The following is a 19764-nucleotide window of genomic DNA, read 5'->3' as shown; positions in this document are numbered from 1 at the left end:
CTAGTGCTCAGCAGTGTTTTACCATTAATACAATAAGAAATTTCCAAAAAAGCTGAGCGTGCGTGTATGACAAGCACTATAGCGTAAGAGCAGGCACCTTCTGAATTCAGGTAAAAGCAGGCAGTTACATTGTCACGTGAATCAATGAAATTAGGAAGGCTGTTTAGTCCCAGTGTTCTGAAGATGATGTAAAAGCAGAAAAAATAATACTAACAGTATTGGAGCAACAGATTCCAGAACCTCTAAGATAATTGCAAACACCATAAAATTGTAAGTAAAAAACAAAAACAAAAAAACTATTAAAAGGACAATGTAATGTCGAAGTCGAATCTCTGCTTCAAACAGGAGAATCCCATTCATGTTGAATACTGTGCAGATATTGTTCTGGTAATTAGGTTAAACAAGTCTGACCTAGAAATGGCACAGAACACATACGTAATTAGTGTCAGCATCATCTGGAACACATAGATCAAGCAAGAATTGGTACTGAAGTCTGTTGACACATTTTAATTTGCCAGGAAATCTCAGCAATAAAAAATCATAGAAGGCTGTACAAAATAAATGCCCATTTAAAATTATAGGTGAAACTACAGGTCAAATAACTACACGCTGAATGAATGAATATAAAGCTTATTTTCAATGAATGTCCATGTACTCTGGCTTCAAGAAGGGAGCTCACTGGAAAAAAAAAACAAAAAAAAACAGACTCCTTTTGTGCAGTGAATTGACATTAACAGTGAACAAATGTCCTGAGCTAACTAAAGCACCAGCCACGCCTCTGTAATCAGCTTGATATTTTCTCATCCTTGGAAAAGAATCTCGTCAACAGGATGGCTGGGTGGCTAAGTGTCTCGATAATGGGATGCAATGCATTGCACTGAATCACCAGAGAATATGACATGTTTTATCATATTCAATGTACATGGTACATTTAATATCACATCTATAGGAGTGTGCTGTCAGATGTTATCAGTATAACAAGAATGCCATATAGAAAAAAGAGGACCGCTTATTTAATGTATATGTATGTAATATAAGTAAATAATGTTTTGTAATATTATGAACATCTGCATTCACATGGCACCTACAGTATTTGGTATTCAAGACTTTCAGTTACAGGGCTATTTGTTAGGAAATGACAGAGTAGTTATATAGTTATAATACTGTGATTATTATTGTAGCATTAATTCATAACTACTTATTGGTGAATACTACTTTTGGTATTTCATAGCGTCTATAGATTGCCCATATATGTGTTTCTCTTCCCCTGCAGGGCCCGGCCTGTCATCACGGTTGACATTTCGATATTCCTCCCCATCTCCATCAACATCACGGCTCCTCAGTGTCACGATGGCTCCCAGCACCTCAACTGCCTCAATGTCTCAGCCTGCCTGCGCTTCCAAGGAAAACAAGTGCCCGGACAGATAGGTAAGCATTTATCAGAAGGTCTTTAGTGGCACCAAAATGGGTCAGCCATAGAGATATACTATTTCACTTCTCTAGGTCAAACGGTTTTTATGTGAGAGGTCACCAAGTATTTTATTCAAAATGGTTCCCAGATCAGACCAATGACATACAAGTAGCAGTAACTTTTTTTATGGTTAATGCTACAGTAAAAAGTAAACTATTGCTGGAAAGCGCTCTTTGAGGTTTGACCTTGAATTGTTGAGCTTTGACCTGTCTTGGACTGTCAGCCTCAACATGGATGACCAAAATCAAGATTGGATAATGAAATTCACACCATCTAAGTCTGTACCAAAAATCAGACTGGGATCTTGATGGGATCAGGAGGTATTTACTCATTACATTGCCTGACCCATGACACCATTGCTGTCCATTTATTTGTGAAGAGGCTCCTTGCATATCTGAAAACAAAGATTGAGGTGAAATATCTGTTTCACTTTTCAATGGTGCTGATTCACAGTATAAGAACTAAAAATGTCATCAACCTTGCATATTACCAGCAAGACTTCTTAATGCCAGCAGAATGGCACTTCTTTGCAACAAGTCATGGGAAAGGGGCCTGTCATGGCTAGAGATGGTCTCCCCAGCATTGACTGGGAGGGATTACTCTGCACAAAATGGGGGAAAAACTGTTAAATTAGCAGCCTGAGAAAACTTTTCCTGATGGAAGATATTGCGTGCTATGTTGCCTGTGAATACAATGGCAAATGGTGGCTGGCTTTTGTTGAAGAACGTCTGCCAGCAAGTGATGAGGTCAGAGTTAAGTTTTTGCATCCTGCTGGACCAGCACAAAGGTTTTCATTCCCACGGCATCCAGACATCTTGGTTGTGAGAAGAGACCAAATCATCCTGTTGGTAACCCCCACCACGGCAACAGGAAGAACCTACAAGTTCCCAGAGAAAAAACTGCAGGAGGCAACAACAGTGCTCAAGAAAGTCATAAACTTAGTCAATATAAACTGTAATAATGTTGCAAGTTTTGCCATTTATGTGAACTTACCTCATCACATCAGCCTTCCCGCTATGTGCATGAATCATAACCATTCCCATCCCATGCTGTGCCAATGTTATTACATTATTAAAAGCACAAGTTGAGCAAGTTGTTTTTCCTTTCCAGTCATTCCTATATGTATCACCCATGAAACTACAATGACACAATGTAATGAGTGAATGCCTCCTGATCCTATCAAGATCCCCAGGCTGTTTTTTGGTATAAACTTAGAGGAGGGTGTGAATGTCAGTATCCAACCTTGATTTTGGTCATCCATATTAGGACTGACAGTCCAAATGAGGTCAAAGCTCAACAATTCAAGGTAGTTACTAAGTTGGTTGATAATGTAATGGTTTAGAGTTTAGATTGACTGACTGGATTTGAGCAGTTGACAACAGTATACCATGGTAAAAGTATATCAAAGTGTAATATGAAATCATACTGAAAGCATGATAAAGCGAGCAAGGTACAAGACGAGTATGGTTATATAGCAGGGGTGGCCAAACTTCCAAATAAAATAATTGGAATAAAATATATACAGTTATTGTGAAGCAAAATACAATAACTGACTTGATTTCACCAAAACACAACATAAAAACACACATTTGTTTCATAATGATGTTTGAGTTTGCTCGTCTTGTATAGACTACAGTGTATAAGTGATTTGTTGCAGATGAGACACAGGTTTTGTTTTCAGAGAAAGCAAACTTTCTCCCAATCTGGTTTAAAGCCTCCTACTTTTGTTTATTACTCATGGAGGGTTTGCGCAATGCCACTGTCTCCACGAAATGAATGAGCACTTAATTCAAAATTTTGAAATGCACTTTGAACAGCACATCCTGCTTTCACTAGGTGATCGAAATACGCATGCACCAGCGAATGGTGTCGAAAATCACCAAGTGACAAAATATCCTTGCAGTGAACATGCAGGCTCAAAGAAACAGGAGAAAGAATGAGAGAGAAGAAAGAATAATAAACATTAATGAATACAGAGAACACACATAATAAACTTATTGTTTTTATTTTTCCTTTCTTTTCATTTTTGTTTATTATTTTTTCTTAATTTCTTAACTTTCTGTCAGTATTTACTTAGCATGTGTCCTGTTGGATATATTATGAGAATCAATGGGCTATTACTGTATAAAACCCAACCTTGACTTTTGTATTAATTAGCCTCCTCAGCTGATTTGTAGTAACAGTTACTTCATTGTGAAGCTTGAATTTGTGAATATGCTAGTTTATATGTCTGTAAGCAACCAAAAAGCAAAAGGAAACATGATGCAGTGTGTTCCTTAAAAGGGAAGAAAAGACCTTTTTTTAAACCAGTGCTTATTTGGCACAAACAAACGGAAAAAATAAAGAACCACATGTCAGGGAATGAGTTGGATCTGAGCATCCTCTTCATAGGCATAGACAAGCAGTACATATCTTGGATAATGCTACTGTTGGCCTTTTATACAGCTGTTTAATTTAGGTTGAAACATATTGTTGTTTCCATACATTGTATACACAGAATGGTCCATGATGGAGTGCTTGGTGTATTACCTCAGGGGTGGTTGTAACAACCCTTTTGCACTGCGAGGAGTCATTGGTCATATGGAATAACTACACTCATGGAGTACCCTATTAATCCTCAGTTCTTTCAGTTTCCAGAACATATTCAAGGAGTACTCTGTGTGCTTGGTGTCACCCATGTGATTATGAAGATAAGATTTTCTTTATGTCCACACAAGTAACAAACAAATCAACAAAATCTTAAAACAACTCGTAAAATAGCTAAAATAATTTCTTATTCATTAAAAAAATCGTCTATGAAAAAACATGCTACACATTTGTAAATGTTATCACTGTGCCTACCGTCAGTGTGTTAACGTGTTTGTGCTTTGTTGTACGTACTCCTGCTTCCAGCTAACATGTCTTCTGAATTCACAACATCGACGACTTCTTTCCAACCTGTCAAGTCAGAAACATTTCACTGGTTCCCACCTCCTCTTCCAAAGTTCAGCATTTTGATTGGTTCATCCAGCACTCCAGATAAGCTGTGTACTGGGTGTTTTATGCATTGAAAAAATATGAATTACGCAAAGAATGAGCATAGCGATTTTGCTGCACAGCTTGAGTTTGCATGTTATCATGCTTCATTGTACTTAGTTGGTTCCTGATCACTCAATGATCAATTCTGAATATACTGCTTGGAGTAGCTAGACTCGAGAATGGACCGAGAAATGCTGGGACAGGTAATTGTAGCCTGCCTGGGAAACACATGACCAATAAGTCAGGGTTTTCAATTATTAAGAAAAATAAACGAAAACGTAAGGCTGAGTCCACTCCCTTGCAGTGTGTGTTTGTGACTAGTAAATAAGCGACTGGATTCTTCATCTGCAGGATTTCCTGGCACCATCTTAGTCCCCTTCAGCCTAACCTACCAATTTACCTGGGAGGTAAATCTATATAATAAATACAATATTCTGTATTTGGAGAGAGTTGGCTTGCTTTATATTGCTATAGCAAATGATCAATCAGGAATACAATATTATCACTTGGAAAGGGAGAGCAGAAGGAATTGACAAACTGTAAAAACTATAATAGCCTGTTACTAGTGAGGGGAGACTCTGTGAACGCAGTAGCTAACTACATGGAGAGTAGCAACTTCCTGGACTACAGTTATTATTACTAATATTAAGGCAGGACTAAATGGCTGCAAAAAAGGCATTGTTGGATTTTTTCAGGTGGAAAATAAGGAAAGCCCAGCCTCTACATGTAGAATGATTGTAAATTAAGTTGTTGTTCAAAGTAACATTCCAATTAAAATGTAAGGCTGAATCTGCGCCAGAGTGCGCAGGTAGGACAAATGAACCAATCAAAATGCTGAACTTTGGGAGAAGAGTCAGGAACCAATTAAATAGTTCTGATTGAACAGGCTGGGTTGAAGCCACTGTTATGAATTCAGAAGACATTGACGAGAAGACCCGATGCATAAGCCATGTGAAACGAAAATCAAAACTGATTAGTGGCCAGGGATGTGTTAAAAAAAAAAATCAAAACATTCATAATTATTTTCAAACAGAATTCAGGAATATGTACAATAAAACAGGAAAATAAGACATTGTTTAAAACCCCACAGTCTGTTCAGTAACACTTTATCTTTGGATTGACCATGTTATCCAACAGCAAACAAGGATACAATGTTTTACAACTAAACATTGTTCAAAGTATTAGGAAGGATTCAAAAAAAGAAATGAACTCATACTATTACACCTAATGAGATCCTTATGGGTTCCAGAGCACGCACTGAATCACTCTGAATGCTGTTTCTCAAAGTGACACAATGCACATTCCTCCTAGAACAGTCCACATGTGAGCTTGGGCTATTTTTAGTGCTGCCAATTTCAATTTTGCACATCACAGAGAGCTTATGACAAACGATACTGAATGCCATGATAAGTGTTTTGTAAAGCACAGTGAACCATGACAAAGTACTGGGGAGGCTGTAATTACCCATAGTAAATTACAACAAACCAAAAGTCTATTCCAATACAGTGGCTTTCCTGCAAACACCACCTCAAACCTTTTGTTATTTAATCTTCAAATATCTGTGTATTTTTCAATAAAGTACACTGCAGAATTGACTAGTGGTTGATGTCCTGGTGTTGCTGTCATCTTCGAAAGGCTTTTATTTCCTTTTAATATTTTGAATATTGTCACTGACACATTGTTTATTTACTCTCTGGTATCATTTCAGTGTGTGTGTGTGTGTGTGTGTGTGTGTGTGTGTGTGTGTGCGCGTGCTGCAAGACTTCAGTCTGAAAGCAAATGCTGGCCTTCTAATGAAACAACTCTGAGTCATTTGAAAGCACTCTCCATTCAGAAAACTAGTGGCCAGCTCAGAACTGAATTACATGCAGGATAATGGGATTAAGAAAATCATGAATGCAGATAAGCCCTATTGCTTTTGGAGGATACTCGTCTGTGACCATCTGTAGAGGGCTGTGTAAACACTGCTTGTGTGCATTTATTTGAGCAACTGTAAGAGCCTTATTTAACTATGGCCCCTTGGCAACCACTGTAACACAGACAACCCCCTTTGGATCAACTGCCTTTATCAATGTATCAGTAATTGAACATTATTTTATTGAAATCCATTAATTGTTGTGAAATGTAGTATTGTGAATTTACCTATAAATGACTGTACAATACATTGTTAACTACCAGAAATATTTAGTAAAGGGTACTAAAGTTTTCTGGCAGAACAATTTTTCAGAAGGGTTCCCCCAGGATTCCCTTGGAAACAAAATGTAATACCCGATTGATAACGTATTCCAACGCGTTCCATAGGGCTGGTTTACAACCTGACAGCAGATGTGACAAAGAGAGAGAAGGGGCAGCAGTCCCGAGTGGTGTTCGCCCTGAACGGGGAGTTGACGAGTCAAGTGAACGAGCAGATCCAGCTTTCCTACAATGAGGAGAAGTGCCGGCACTACATGGCTTACGTCCGGGTAAGAAGATTAGGCAGGACAGAGACTGTGGCTTATTATGCCCCTTGCATTGTGCTTTTAATATCTGCAGATCATAACTGTTTTTAACTGTTGCAGTGTATGGAAAGGTACTACTGACTGGAGGTGACAGCTTGGGAATTTATTTTTGTTAAGCACAATATTATTTTTAAACAGATAATTGAACTAAATTGTTTGAATATTTGTACGTATAATATTTAGTCCGCCATTAAGCTTTCCTGCTGTACATACATATATTGGAAGTTAAATAAACTTGTATTTGTTGCCATCCTTCTTCATAGTCATAGGTTAGAATCTCCCCCAAATTTATGCTGTGCCAGAAGACATTTTCTCAAAGATTGCTTTAACTCACATTCAGTGATTTCCAGGTAATAATGTATTGATGTAATGTTGGACAATAGTGACACTTTAATAGTCATGATTAATGATGATTACTATCTCATGCTTATAATTGTGACTTAATCCCAAGTTCTTTCTCTCACACACTTTTTTTCTTGTTTTTTTCTCTGCCTGTTTTTCATCTTTGGGCTTTACAAATGTACAGTTATTCTCTCCCACAATGCATTTGGGACTGAATGAAAGGAATGTTCCAATGCTCAGTTTAATTACTTGGCACATCTCTTTATTGACAAATAAGATATCTGCATGCAGTGAGAGGAATCTCTGCAAGCAGTGGTTTTAGCTTTCGATGACTTTCAGAAACAAGATTAGTGGTTATAATTTTTCAGTAAAATAAATAGTAAAAATTAATCAAATTATCAATAATTTCACTATAATTGATTAATGTTTCAGCAGGCCAGGTCTGATGTGTACAATAAATCCTCCGTTTAAGGGCTGTTTTTCTCATACAAAGAAAAGAAAGAGCATTTGTCTAACATTTGTTAAGGTTTCAGACACCTAATATGGAGGCTTCTGCGCCTGAAGTTGGTCCACTAGGTGCTGCCAATTCAGATTGAAAACATAAGAATTTCAGAAGCCCCTTTCACACTGGCACTCCTACCCGGATCTGGATCGGGTCCTGGCTAACTGGGTCAAATCCTGCATAGTGTGAAACCACGTACCTGGGTCAGACCCGGGTTAACCTGGGGATGTGGGTTGACACGCTTTGACCCAGGTTGAGCGAGACAAAATGCTTGGCTGCCGTTTGTGAGCCAACGCAATAACAAACAGTCACACCTGCGTGAAAGTTTCACTTCTGCAAGGAACGTTTCTGTTTATTCTGTTTAGCCATATTTTGTTAATTGAGACACAGCATGAGTCAGGTTGCAGCAGGGATGTAGAAACATTTGCTCTATTAAAAAAATCTGGCTGATACACGCATTGTGCACTTGCGACTGTCACCCAGGCCAACCGTGCTTTATCAAAAGCAGTGTGAAATTGTGTACCTGACCCGCTTGACACCGGGACCCAGGTAGATCATGCCAGCGTGAAAGGGGCTAGAGATTACGAAAAAAAAAAACAGCACTTGTTAATCTTGTCACAAACTATCTAACAGCATCACAGAAACCATCTGTGATTGCCATGTGGTTATTGAGTCAAATGGAAAAAAAATGCCTTTCAATACAATGTGTTTTTTTTATTACAACAAACCTCTTTTTAAAGGACTATTTTACACAAGAAATTGTAGAAGTAAATTGGGTAGTGGAAACCCAGAAAATGTACATGCACAGTTAAAGCAATGGGTGCAAACAGCATGAGTTCAAATAGGAGCTTGTCCTTGGGTGAGGCAGATGCCAACTCTTCACATTACAGGCTTTTAATTATGATACTGACTACAGTTGTTAGTATAAATCTGAAAGACTTAGTAGCTGGCCTCTTTGGGGGAAATTGGGCCAGTTTAATTGATCTCTGGGGTTAATTAGGAGATGCGATGCCTGTCATGATCCACAGATTGACTCTTGTCTTGTAGGGGCTTCAGTCTCCCTCCCAGTTTGTTGTGGGAGGGTGTGGCAATTTGGCTGGTGATTGTGAACAGGTGTAGAGGTGATGCAGTGCAAAAGAAATCACAAACAATTGTAATCCGGTAGGAAATGAGAGGGTTTTAATTATAATCCGGGTCCGGTGACCAACAAAAGAAAAAGGCTCTGGCAATACACAGCAATGTGTAATGCGCGGAGCCAAACAAACGGGTTTACAGTCACAAACAAAAAACGTTATCCGCCCCACAATACTAAAACACGGTCACCAGTCCTGGGTGCGTGTATTAGTGCTCGTGGTGGGTGATAACAGGTTATTTGGTGACAGTTCGTGCAGTGCAGTTCTGGCTTGTGCTGGCCCAAAAAGTGACAGCTCCGGAATGTGTTTAGCTATCTAGTGATCCAATAAATAAGACAATTACTAACACTCAAAACAAACAAACACTCACCAATATTCCTTGGCAGTTTCTACTGCAGCTCTCAGTCTTTCCAGGTTTACGTATACAACCCAAGTGAAGGAAAAAGATTAGCGTTTCTCTGGCCCCTTTTATGCTACCCCGCATGATCCCTTGGTAAGCGATTCCAGCTGCGTCTGTTGCCTCGTTTACCTTCGGGGTCAATACGTTCCTGCAACAGAGTCTTGCTTCCATGCAGGCTGACCGACTTCCCGACCTCGGAAACGAGCTGTCAGGCCAGCCCGTCCAGATCCTTTTCCTTTCGCTATTTAGCACCCTCACAGGTCAAGAGGGAGATTTACAACCAGAACTCATTGTATTGCTGTCACATATCCCACCGCTCAGAGTTGAGCCGAAGGTACACTCGGCTGAATTTACTTCCCATTACTCCCCCCTTCTGGAAAAAATAATCTGCATTTTGATGGTGCTTTCCTGCACGGTGTACCATATGGTACATGAAGGACTACAATGCCAGATACCACCGAGTTATTCGGGCATTGCTGTCCTTCATCGTGCTTAACCACTTGAGTGGGGCATGGTCTGTGACAAGATCAAACGAGTGCCCCAACAGGGAGTATCGTAAAGAGTGAGTAGCCCATTTAATGGCCAAACACTCCTTTTCGACTATGGAGTAGCTGCGTTCCCACGGTAACATCTTTTTGCTGATGTACAGTAGTGGATGTTCTACTCCAGCTACCTTTTGGGACAAGACAGCACTCAACCGTACATCCGATGCGTCGGTGTGGAGGATGTATCTCTTGGTGAAATCTGGTGTGATAAGAGTGGGGGCCTGGCAAAGTCTATTCTTAATCACATCAAACGCCCCCTGACACTCAGCTGACCACTTAATTCAATTAGGAGCACTCATTTTGGTGAGGTCAACTAACGGGTTAACCACTGTGGCATACTCAGGGATAAAGCGGCGGTAATAACTGGCTAATCCCAGTAGTGACCTCACCTGAGTCTTGGTTTTGGAGATCGCTGCGTCAACCAAAGCCTGGATTTTGGTGCCTGCGGGTCTCACTCTTCCATTCCCTATTAAAAATCCCAAATACTGAGTTTCTTTTTTGGCAAATGCACATTTCCTCAAGTTAGCCATCAGCCGGCCAGCCCTTAGAAACTGAAGGGCAGCTGCTATCCTAGCCATATGCTCTCACCAGGTGGAGCTGTAAATAACCACGTCATCAATATACGCTGCTGCATATTCATGATATGGGCATAAAACCTGGTCCATTAGTCTCTGAAAGGCAGCGGGTGCACCATATAGCCCAAACGGCATGGTTTTAAAGTGAAACAGTCCTTCTGGTGTTGAAAATGCGTTTTTTTCTCTAGAGCTGCGGGTTAAGGGGATCTTCGTCAGGTCCAGAGTGGAGATAAACCTCGCTTTTCCCAGTCTATCTAAAAGTTCGTCGACCCGAGGCATGGGGTACACATCGAACTTGGCAATAGCGTTTACCTTTGTGAAATCTACACAGAAGCGGTTGGTGCCGTCCTTCTTGGCCATTATGACAATATGACTGCACCACTCGCTCCTAGAAGGCTCAATCACCCCAAGCTCGAGCATGTCCGATACCTCTTTGTGAAAGCCACTTTGTCGACTTTCTGGGATGACACCTGACACCTGGTGGAGAAATAATGTCATATTCAACCAAATTAGTTCTACCGGGTAAGTCAGAAAAAACATTGCTGAACTCCTCAGTAAGCTTATGCAGCTCCCGTTGCTGATCTGGAACCAATTGTTCCCCCATCAAAATGATTTTTGTCTTTGGATAGGGGCCTAAATCATCCTCTATAGTGCCTGGGGCTATGAACAAGACCTCCCTTGCCTACCAGGGTTTTAATACGTTTACATGATAAATTTCACGTTCATTACAGCGATCAGGCTGTCTAATTTAATAATTCACTTTCCCTATAGCCCGATTCACTTCATGTGGCCCCTGCCATTTAGCACACAATTTTGATTCTGATGAGGGTAGTAGAAGCATTACCTTGTCTCCTGGTCAAAGTTCGAATTAGTGCATTTTTGTTGTAATGCTGCTGTTGCCGGTGCTGAGTGTATCTGAGGTTGTCCTGGGCCAAATGACCGATCAAATCTAGGTGATCTCTTAGTAGGAGCACATGCTTCACTACGTTTTTGGACAAGCCTTTGTGCTCCTCCCACCCCTCTCTCAACAGATCGAGGATGCCGTGAGGCCGTCGGCCATACAGGAGCTCGAAGGGGGAGAACCCTGTCAAACTCTGTGGCACCTCTTTTACCGCGAAAAGGAGGTAGGGAAGAAGCAATGCCCAATATTTTTGCTCTTGTGTTACAAACCGCCTCAGCATCGACTTCAAGGTCTGATTAAAGTATTCCATCAAACCGTCTGTCTGTGGATGATAAACAGACGTCCTGATGGGATGTATTTTTTATATTTTATACACCTGCTGTAGCGTGTTAGACAGAAAATTGGTTCCAGATCAGTCAAAATCTCTTTGGGGATTCCTACTCTGGCCATAATCTGTACTAACTAGTTGGCTATTGCAGCGGCGCTAGTGGATCTCAATGGAATTGCCTCAGGGTATCGCGTTGCATAATCTACTACTACTAATATATGCGTATACCCAAAGTCAGAAGGTAGCAAAGGGCCCACTATGTCTATTGCAGTGCATTCAAAGGGGGTGGAAATAATCGGCAGTGGAACCAAAGGGGTGGGGCGCACTTGACCAGGCGCTACTCGCTGGCAGTCTGGGCATGTGGCTACATATCTCGACACATCAGTACGAAGACCTCACCAGTAGAATCGGGCCAATATCTGCTCCCTTGCCTTCTCAGCTCCGATGTCCCCCCGCAAAAGGGATATCATGCGCCAGCCTCATGACCTTGGTCTGACAAGACTGGGGAACCAATAATTGTGTTAAAGCTGTCCTGTGCCCGCGGCTAGATTTAGTCTATACAGAAATCACCCCTTGATACTGAAATGTGGATATACTAGTGCCCCAGCGCCACCAACATCCTTTCCTTCAATAGACCAGACCTGCCCTGGTGATGGGTCATTGTGTTGGCCCCATGCTATGTCTGCGCTTGAGTACCACATGTCCGGTACATTGAGAGGGGCCGGAGTAGCATCTGCCCTGGTTGGCTCAGTAACCTCAGCAGTGTGCCCTCTCGGTCACACTGCTTTCGACTCCCTTTGACTGGCGTTTGTTACCATTCAAGCACTTTCCCACCAGACCCCAGCCTTGTCTCAAAGATGCTCCCTCCCATTTCATGGTCCGTCATTTCGTGAACTGTCAGGCCAGCCCATCCAGATCCTTTTCCTTTCGCTATTTAGCACCCTCACAGGTCGAGAGGGAGATTTACAACCAGAACTCATTGTATTTCTATCACAGAGGGTAGCCAAGCAGCTGGTGCCCACATCGGGGAAGCCAGTGACCTTTTGTAGTAATTATGCGTTGAAAATCTGTGGATTGCTGTGCTGGCTGATAACATTGCTGTAGTTTTTACTGTAGCAAAAGTTAAAAGTAAGGAGACTGTTTTGTTGGGACTTTGTTGGAACTTTGTTGGGAACTGTGGAACCTGTGTAAGGACAGTATGGGCAGTATCATTGGTAATGAATAATTAAGAAGGTATTTATGCATGCATCTTGTTTTGGTTATTTGTTTTTGTATGTATTCCTGTAGAGGAGCAAAATACTGTCTCTATTTACCTTTCAATGCATGTAACAATTTGTTGAAGACACAAATTGTTCTCGCTGACTTTTTTATAACATGTTTTTTTCTTGAAAAAAAGGTTTTTTGTACAATAGACTTAAAGTAAAGATATATGAAGGTTGAGATACTTAGTGGCGGGTTCTTATACAAGACTTAAAGAGGTATATTTCGGAGCATAGATTTTGTTTATTTAGAAAGAGCAGTATCCCTTAACTAAGTTAAAGTTTGCTGTAAAATATAATTAATTTGTGTCTGTTTACTACACTTTTCCACAGTTTAGTCTTCAATACACACTACTGTATCAAAGTTAGAAAGCAGACCTTGTTGACAGTGCAGTTTCTTTAATCATGCACTAAACTATAACTTCCTGGTGTCTATTCAATACAGTGTTCCATTGTCTAGCCTTGTACACTTCTTTGTCAGAACCTACCTGTTTTAGACCTTGTTGATTGTTCCAATCGATTTGCATTCACTAGAGCAGTGGTTTTCAACCTTTTTATCTCAAGCACCAGTGTTACCAGCAGGGGCCATCAGGTGTACAAGTAACTAGTGCAATCTTAAACGGCTGTTGTAAAACAGGGCTACCCCATTACAATCAGCTTTCTTTTCTTTTGTCTGCAAGTTATCACTGAAAATGTGACGGCATAATTTAATTATTAACAAAAGTTCACTGCAATCAACAACACACAGTGTCTGCTTTGGTTCCCCATCAGTAACTTTTAACGTTCACAACACATACATCTCATAACAAATTTCTAATTTCTCTGTGATCCTGTGGTACAAAGAGATAGCTACATTACAATAGTGCTACTAAGGGAGTATTGTGGTTGAAGAATCATATAAAAACAACAAATAAAACATAACAAGTGCTCTGGCTTTTCTGTTCCATACCACATCATGGATCGTTATTGCTGTGTTACCTGTTTGACAAAGTGGGCAATAATCCTTCCACTATGAGTGCACTAGAGTAGACATGTTGAAAAGAGCTTTAAATTTTATACAGACTTTAAAGTTATGTATAAAATGTTGTCAGGTGGTCAATAATGAAAAGAATAATGACAGGTAAGTTATGTAAACAGTTGTAGCAACATATGGGGAAGTTTAACGCTATATTGTATGCAACCCCGTTACTTCCTCTTTTAAACTGCCTTGGAAACATGCCATATGTTTTTTTTCTTTCTTATAATTTACAGAGAAATGTGAGCTGTAGAAAGGTTTTCAGTGTGACGCAAAGGTAGCCTGAGCCACTGTCTCAAATCCCCGTTGTAGTTGTCTTTGTGCCATGAACTGTGGAAGAAATCCCATAAAGATCATAAAATATTTTTTTTCCCATATGGCGAAGATTAAAGATTTTTAAGATCATTTAGTATGTGAAGACTGTATTTAATATTTTTTTAGGTTAATATCTGACCAGGATTTTGTGTCAGGCTGTATATCTCTACTGACTGGCTGTCTTTAATGCAACTTTAGGCAATAAGGAAATCTGCTGAGATTTTGGCCAGAGCAGGTCATTTCAATAATCGTAATGTATTTTAGTGTTAAAGTAAACAAAGCCCCAAGTTCCATTCCATCCATTCCATTCAAATATGTTCATACACCAAACACAGCTGTGTGCTTTAGGACATGTTGGGTTTGAATGGATGTGTTGCCCATTAACGTTTGTGTTGTTTTCATATATATATATTTCTTTTTAAACTACGAGCAGTGTAAACTCAGACTAATGTGGTTAGATGAAATTAGGAGTAATTTCATTATTTATTATTTGGTTTTTATATGTATAATTCAAATTAGGACCAATTACATGAAGTCTGACTGCTCAAAAAGAATGTAGAACAAGTCCTCTGTCCAGCCATTTGTCTTATTAAAATGTCTTTTATTCATAATCTCTGGAATGCTCATGGAAACCAGTTGTGGTTGAAATGAGAAAGGCCCTCAGGGGTACCTATATATATAGGGACTGGGACTGGGACTGACAATAGGATATAGCATTCCACTTATTAAAATGACTATGTTACGTATCTATGTCAATTTCAGACCCCAGGAAGTTGACTGACACCCACACAGGTACTGTGAGTTGAAGCGCTGGTGTGTGTGTTTATTAATTTGAAATAAACAAAATACTTTTACAAAAACACTGCTCACAAAAATAAAAGTTTACACAAAACAAATCATGAACATAATACCTCCACCCAAAACAAGTACCATGCTGGACCTTCCGGCATGCATAGCAATTGTATTTCTTATTTTTATTTATTTCTCCCATCTCTTTCGCTCCGTCTCTTTGAACACCCACCTCATCCAGCAAATGTGTCATCTCCAGATTAGCAAACACTTAATCAATCTGGAGATGTCCACATTTTGCATGAGAGTTTTAAATATACATGGTCGACAGCCAATCTTTTAATAATTCATTAGCTGCCGACCACGCATTCTCATGAGATGTCTGGCAGAGACGAGTTGCTACCTTCGCCCCTGCAAGACCACATTTAGATAACACAATAATAACAAATCCCTGTTCTTAAATAATCCCAAACAAGCCGTTATTTTAAATCAACACCAAATCATACATTTGTTTTTTAATAAACCAACAACAATAATTTGTTTCCACAGGGCTTTGCCCTGTCCCACTGGTTACACTCAGGGCTCTCCTGTCCTGCAACAGGCTCTTAACGGTCAGTGTTAATCTACCCCTTGGCTGTGTGACTTGTTTTTAAACACACTGTACATAACCACACTTGCCAAATCTCACAATAGTTAAAAAGCTTAATTGTCGTAGGTCATGTACATCGCTGTTATTATACATGTATACCATGCATGTAACATTTCATTATATATTTATTAAGCTTGTAAAATTACGATAGCACTCCCTAACAAGGACGCCTTGCAAACCCACAATCATCTGTAAGGAAACTTTATTGTAATAGTGTGCCATTTTCTGTACCAAGATTTCATTATCTACTCTTTGGTTTTTATGTGTATAATTCAAATAAAATCTAGAGGTCAGTTGTCATATAACGTACATATCCAGGCTACAGTTGTATTGATAATTTCTTGGTAGTAACATTACACTAGGTGCAAATAACGGTATACAGTTTTAGCAATACAACGAACATCTTACAATACTGACCTACTAACATGCCATCTGGTGTATTGAGTCTCTGAAATGATTAAACACAGCGGATTGTGTTAAATCATTTAAATGTAAGTCATGACAGGAGCCGGGGAGATTTGCACATACGTTCCAGATGTTATAGGATGCATCACAAATCATCTGAACGTTTAGTGAATGTTGGAACCCTTCCTGTTCACATACGCATAGTGTTGCAGTGATTTGAGTGCAACGTGGGTGCAATCGATAGCTCCCATTACTCTGGGAAATCCAGCAATGTCATAAAACACTTTTAATATTTTGTAGCTGCTCCTGATTAAGTGGTATTCTGATATAATTGTTAACCCTCTTTAGCAAGTCACCAGTAACCATTTGAAATGATCCAGACATAGAAGGATAATGCTGCCAACACCTTCATATGTGGGAGTACGGCTTGGCCCCTTTTCATAGGCAATTCAAGATCCTCTCGCAGTCTGACAGAGGTCGACGAAATGCCCTATATTGACGCAGTTGAGTTTTTAGATCGTCATCTGGTAAATCTAAGAAATGAACCCTGGTCCTGTACACCCTCTCTCTCTCTGTATCCTTAGCGACGCAGCCGGGGTCTGTCAATCTCAGGCTCGCACTCAAGTTCTAAAATAAAATTTGCTGCTTCTGCTGCCACTCCCAGCAAATCCATACTGTAGTTTTTCGTTAACTAAACAAATAACTACAAATATTGAATTATCTCGGTAGACTCTGTATCATCGGCTTACAGCTGTGGTCTGTTAAATTTCTGTTTTAAGATGAGTTATAGTCTTTCATGAATTAAAACCCTCCTTTTCCAAGTGCAAATGAACTCTTGATAAATGAGGACAATTAACACGGATTTCCTTTAAAATTCCCACTCAAACAAAAGAAATGGTCTCAAGAAACACTGCTCTTTAAGATATTAATATTATTTCGTAACTTCAGAAATCACATTGGCACGATTATTTAATAACGAAATATGTATAACGACCGCTTGAAAATGCCAAAATCAATGCTAGATACTGGTTTGTTTGTTAACACTAGAGTTATCAATTACAAACTTTTGAAAATACCCCCCGTGGAGCAAAATATATACTTTTCCGACTAGATCTTTACCAAAACGATAATAGCTTCCTCAACCAACCTTCTTTTCCTCGTCCAGTCTATGCTGTATTAAATACCATAATCTCTCATAATTACCATCAATTAAATCCTCCCCACCCATCCACACCCAGGTCCTCTGAAGCCCTCAGCACTGCTCTGCAGCCTTACATCTGGCAGTCGAACAGGCACGCTGTCCACGCAAACTGCTTACCTAGAAACCATAACATACACAGACCACTGGAACCACCAGTAACCTACATCATCGGGCTCGAGGGCTCAATGGATTCCATTGATCGATGGGGTATAGTTTCCTGCTATATATATATATATATATATATATTATATATATATATATCTATATATATATATATATATTTTTTTAAATTTGATACTCAGTGTACAACTCAGAGTCTAATTACACAATAGATGAAATCCTCAGGAGTAATTACTTGACGACGAGTGCTCTTCCGTCTCGTGCAGAGACAGGTCCTCTGTCCAGCCATTTGTCTTATTAAAGTGTCTTTTTAATCTCTGGAACGCTCATGGAAACCAGCTGTGGTTGAAATGATGAAATGAGAAAGGCCCTCTGGGGTACCTATATGTATAGGGACTGGGACTGACAATAGGATATAGCATTCCACTTATTAGAATGACTATGTTACATATCTATGTCAGTTTCAGACCCCAGGAAGTTGACTGACACCCACACAGGTACTGTGAGTTGAAGCGCTGGGGTGTGTGTTTATTCATTTGAAATAAACAAAACACTTTTACAAAAACACTGCTCACAAAAATAAAAGTTTACACAAAACAAATCATGAACATAATATCTCCACCCACCTTCCAGCATGCATAGCAGTTGTATTTCTTATTTTTATTTAAATCTAAATCAACACCAATTACATTCATACATTTATTTTAAATAAACCAACAACAATAATTTGTTTCCACAGGGCTTTGCCCTGTACATAATCACACTGGCCAAATCTCCCAATTGTTTGGTGATTCTGTTTTTCTCTTCATACTGGGTTATTTATAGAAATTCACTTGCTTCTGACAACTCTGATATACACCATTATATTAGACACCATTTTACTCACACGCTTTAATTGAACTGTCTTTAATTCCCCTAAATCTTTTTTTTAATGTAAGGTTTTATTTGGGAGGGGACTATTGCTATGTAGAAAATGATGGAAGTCAGACCAAAACATTTAAGCAAAATTTGTAAATTAGCAACAATCCCATCTTTCTTTCTTTGTCGATTCATCTACCGGTCTTCTCTGGCAAGATCTGTAAAGTAAATCTTTCAGAAAGGGGACTTATGTTCTCTACAAATGAGGAGATTTTGATGAAGTGGAGGGCAGGAGCAGACACCAGGTTCCTGCAACGGCGTTTGTGGTGGGTGCATTTCTCAGGTACTTCTGAGAATGGGAACCCACGGATCAAAGCTGGTGCATTTTTGGAGTTTAACTGTGCTGAAGTACTGATGATATGGTACACTGGAATGTATTGAAGAACATGAGGCTGTCACTTGGTAGGCTATCATGGAAAATGATTCCAAAACAAATTATAACATTATGTTACTGTGGCTTTATATACGTTAAAGTTTGGATCAAGACCATAAATAGATGTCAGTATAATATGCTTTCAAACTGCTAGCAGTTGTGACCACCACCACATTACCACTTATGAACTGAGTGTGTATGATCCTTCAGTTATCTCCCTGTTTATTAGTGGGATAAAATAGAAAAATATATCCTCGTGGATGGGATAGACATAATAAATGGGTCTGTATTTGTTTATTGGCTTGATATCAAGCACAGACCTACTCAAGTTATCTTCTGAAACATCTCTGGAGTCTATTGTTCATTTTTACTTTTTGTTTTCTCTTTGTTTTGGTAAACCTGTAACACATCTGCCAAAGCACATTGGGAACAGAAATCTGATTTCCCAGAGGAATTAGTCAGGATTCACAAATCACTTTCTGCCAGGAATGTAGTAGAGGCTTGTAAAAGTGACAGTCAGTTCATTGATTTGTAATGCATATCTGAGAAAGTGCATGGACAGCAGTGGAACATTATTTTTCGCATTCTCTTTTTATTTATTTTTTTATTATTATTTATTGCTGTCACAGGGGCTGTGAACCTTGAAGTAAAATGTGAAGAGCTGTGAAGCTTACTTGTAAAACTGACTTTATAGGCTTGGCTGTTGGTCTGGGATGACCTTAGGGGCACTTTCAATGTATTACATTTTTTATTTTTTCCCAATTTGTACTAAGTTGGATGACTTACTGTAAACATAGCAAGTTATTAAATATTTACAACTTCTTGATAAATACACTTTTCCCAGTTGTTAAAACTATTCCATTCAAGTGGCAACACTGAAAATATGAAAGACATATAACTTTATACATGTGGAATGGAAAGGAAAACATAAGGAAACTCATAAGAAAAAATGTGTGTACAATGTTAAATGTTTACCCCTTCACTTAAAAATGACAAGTTGAATAATT

At 39.4% G+C, this 19764-nt stretch overlaps 1 protein-coding gene across 1 annotated transcript in view; it reads left to right on the top strand.

Annotated features, from left to right (window-relative positions):
• LOC121314705 (integrin alpha-9-like) overlaps window positions 1-19764 on the top strand; it is a 133778-nt gene that overhangs the window by 32540 nt on the left and 81474 nt on the right. Inside the window, exons 14-15 of the mRNA XM_041248247.1 lie at window positions 1274-1428; window positions 6791-6951. Of these exons, the coding sequence (XP_041104181.1) occupies window positions 1274-1428; window positions 6791-6951 (316 nt within the window). The remainder of the gene's footprint in view (window positions 1-1273; window positions 1429-6790; window positions 6952-19764) is intronic.

The sequence above is a fragment of the Polyodon spathula genome, chromosome 4, assembly GCF_017654505.1.
Source record: "Polyodon spathula isolate WHYD16114869_AA chromosome 4, ASM1765450v1, whole genome shotgun sequence".
Classification (NCBI taxonomy): Eukaryota; Metazoa; Chordata; class Actinopteri; order Acipenseriformes; family Polyodontidae; genus Polyodon; species Polyodon spathula.
This window is presented reverse-complemented; position numbering and strand designations above follow the sequence as displayed.